Here is a 3,277-nt window from a genome sequence, read left to right on the forward strand (position 1 = left end):
GGTGTTTCTACTTTTTTGTTGTCAGTTTTCAAAATTATTATGATTTTATTAAGTTTAAATAATTTTTGATTCATTATGTGATATATATCATATACTTTTATACAACAAAAAATCAAAAAACAGAAAACCACAGCGGTATTTTCTTTTAAAAAAAAAATATTACAAAGAGACCCGTTATTACAGAAAGCAGGTCTCTTTGTTCTTATGAAAAGGACACCTACACCACAGTAAAGCGGGTTTATGTTTTTTTTTCTTAAAAAGGAATATAAACCTGTTATTTCAAACTGTGGTCTCTTTTTACACAAATAAAGTATTCAATGCATTTAAGGTGGGAAAGAGACCTGTTACTAATAAAAGAGGGTCTCTTTTTAAAACCGCTAATACGAATAAAGGTTCTAAAACAAAAACCGTTGTTGTTATTAACGGTTTATGGTAACCAAATCAAAACCCTACACCAATCCTACGTGGACGGTATTTGGGGAATTTATTTTCAATACGATTTATAAAGGGAATTTGTTTTCGTTTTTACATTATAATTATTGTGGGTAATCAGCCAGAATAGGAGTGCTATATATGGTTATCTTAAAATAATTAAATATATAATTAAATAGGACAAGTAATGCATTGAATTTGGCGCATGAGGACCACGGGGCACAGGCAGTGCTCGGTGTTACAGATCGAGCAGTTAGACTGTTTACAATCTGCGGAACCAATCTTTAGAGTTAATCAACGTGGATCATGTGCCAATTATGAGGTATACATATTTAAAATATTATCATTGCTTCATTCAATCGATACTACAATATATATAACGAACATACTACAATTGGATTATTACTGAAAAAAGAAAAACGGAAAGAAATGGGTTTTTTGGGTTTACTCATAGTGGGAGTTTTTGCATTGATGCTCCAAAATGCAAGCCCATTTAACACAAATATAAAAGTTGAAAACAAGGACAAGTTAAGGTTCAACAAAAATGGAGAATTCAAAATATTGCAAATCTCAGATATGCACTACGCTAATGGCAAGGACACTGCTTGTAGGGATGTCTTGCCATCTCAAATGGAAACTTGCTCTGATCTCAACACCACTCATTATCTCCGTCGTTTCATCCATATCGAGAACCCTGATCTCATCGTTTTCACTGGTACGTATCTATATATTCAATCGATTGGGCATACATTAATACAATTGTAATCCGTGTCCAACTCGGGTACATGTCCAAGTGTGCAGTAGTGTAACTTATTGTAGCAATAATCCAATGATTTAAATATATATGCAGGTGACAACGTCCATTCAGTAGATGCGTATAACTATAACAGATCAATGGATGAAGCATTTGCAGCAGCAATTGAGTCGAACATCCCATGGATTGCTGTACTAGGTAACCACGACGTAAATACACTTGTAACTGGAACTCCAAGAAAAGCAGTCATGGAATACATAGTTGGATTGAAAAACACTCTATCCCTTCTCAATCCTTCCAATCTCGAACAAGATGAGTCCATTTGGGGATGGGGCAATTACAACTTGGAGGTCGCCGGTGTCCAAGATTCCCCTCTCCGAAACAAGTCTGTCCTTAACCTTTATCTCCTTGACTCCGGTGAATTCACCTACAGCCTCCCTCCCAATTTTTACATGGGCTATGAGTGGATCCATCCATCTCAGCAATCTTGGTTCCTTCGCACCTCCAAACAACTTCAACAAGCTTACACGAGCCCACCCGAAGCACAACAAGGACCCGCTCCAGGGTTGGTATTCTTCCACATTCCTATACCCGAATACAGCAACATCACCGAGTCCAATATGGTGGGTGTAAAACAGGAGGATGTCTATTGCCCCGGTGTCAATTCGGGGTTCTATGACACAATGCTTGCAGCAGGGGATATTAAGGCTGCTTTTGTAGGACATGGCCATATCAACGACTATTGTGGTAAGCTTCGTGCCATACAACTATGTTACGGAGCTGGATTCGGGTACCGTGGATATGGCTTAGCTGGTTGGGCCAGAAGGGCAAGGGTGATCAATGTTAAATTGGATAAAGCCGAAGATGGTAATTGGGGTCCAGTTAAGTCCATCCTTACTTGGAAGCGACTTCATGATGATCGTCTCACTCTTATTGATCCTGAAGTCCTTTGGGCTTCTTCTACTGGTAACTACTTGCCACTTTTTATTTTTATTATTTTTAATGGTAGGTGTCTCTTTTTTATTTTTATTTTTAGGAAAATTTGTCAAAAACAACCTTTTAAAGTGTCTATTTTATTAAAAACAACCTTTTAAATTTTTTTTTGCAACTTCAGACCACATTATAAAATTTTTTTACCAAAGACAACCTAATGCTAGTTTTCGGCGTTGACTCTATTTTTCCGATGTTGACCACGAGTGTGTGAGGCACGTGACTTCATATATTGCTAATTATACCCCTTTCCCCTCCAATTAACTCCTATTAAAACCCTTCAAAGTGACAAATTACTTTGAGAGAGGAGGGGATTTAGTACAAGTGAATTGGAGGGAAAGGGGTGTAATTAGCAATATATGAGGTCACATGTCTCATACACTCGTTGTCAACATCGGAAAAATAGAGTCAACGCCGAAAACTAGCATTAGGTTGTCTTTGATAAAAAAAAATTATAATGTGGTCTGAATTTGTAAAAAAATATTTAAAAGGTTGTTTTAAATAAAGTGAACACTTTAAAAGGTTGTTTCTAACAAATTTTCCTTATTTTTATTATTTTTCTATGCAGGTACAGATCGAGCTCAATCTTTGTTTAAACCAATTATGAGCGAATAAGCTTATTTAATTTGCTGATGCTGATGGAGCTATGATGCAGTCCAGCAAGCAGACGCCAAATGCTTGACTAGTAGCTTAGTCTTACCAAGAATAAAATTAAAATATTACCTTAGCTTTGATTATTGTATCGAATAAAAAGAAAAGCAATGTATGTACTCTTGTATTGATGATTAATGACTTAAAATTGAGGTTTCTTAATCATTAGATATAATAATAATCCATACTTTGGTAATAGGAATTCTTAAGCCTGCATCTCTACAAAACTATATATATGAGATGTAACCCCGGCCCGGCCCTGCCCTTATTCTAAGTGATGATATGAATTTCAAATTACTTTGTTGCGTACCATAGAATACAAAGACTTATGTCATAATTCTACAGGCTAAGAACTACACTACTCCTGCCTGACTTCTGTCAAAATTCTAATTTCTAACAAGAATTTACTATTGAAGTGATTGGGGGCTGTGGGTTTTACAATGCAATTCA

General features: G+C 36.0%; 1 protein-coding gene across 1 annotated transcript; it reads left to right on the forward strand.

Moving 5' to 3' along the window:
- The first annotated feature begins 993 nt into the window (after window positions 1-993).
- Window positions 994-2,876, forward strand: LOC145578427 (putative inactive purple acid phosphatase 29). The gene is made up of 3 exons (XM_081635742.1): window positions 994-1,147; window positions 1,283-2,152; window positions 2,751-2,876. Exons 1-3 carry the CDS (start codon window positions 1,009-1,011, stop codon window positions 2,789-2,791), a joined length of 1,050 nt encoding a protein of 349 aa, XP_081491868.1. The 5' UTR covers window positions 994-1,008; the 3' UTR covers window positions 2,792-2,876.
- The last annotated feature ends 401 nt before the right edge of the window (window positions 2,877-3,277 follow it).

Source organism: Chenopodium album, chromosome 14, assembly GCF_948465745.1.
Source record: "Chenopodium album chromosome 14, dcCheAlbu1.1, whole genome shotgun sequence".
Taxonomy (NCBI): domain Eukaryota; kingdom Viridiplantae; phylum Streptophyta; class Magnoliopsida; order Caryophyllales; family Amaranthaceae; genus Chenopodium; species Chenopodium album.

Coding starts and splice junctions, on each gene's coding strand:
- LOC145578427 (XM_081635742.1), top strand. CDS start 1,009: ATGCACTACGCTAATGGCAAGGACACTGCTTGTAGGGATGTCTTGCCA. Junction 1,148..1,282: donor TGATCTCATCGTTTTCACTG/GTACGTATCTAT, acceptor ATATATATGCAG/GTGACAACGTCCATTCAGTA. Junction 2,153..2,750: donor CCTTTGGGCTTCTTCTACTG/GTAACTACTTGC, acceptor ATGCAGGTACAG/ATCGAGCTCAATCTTTGTTT.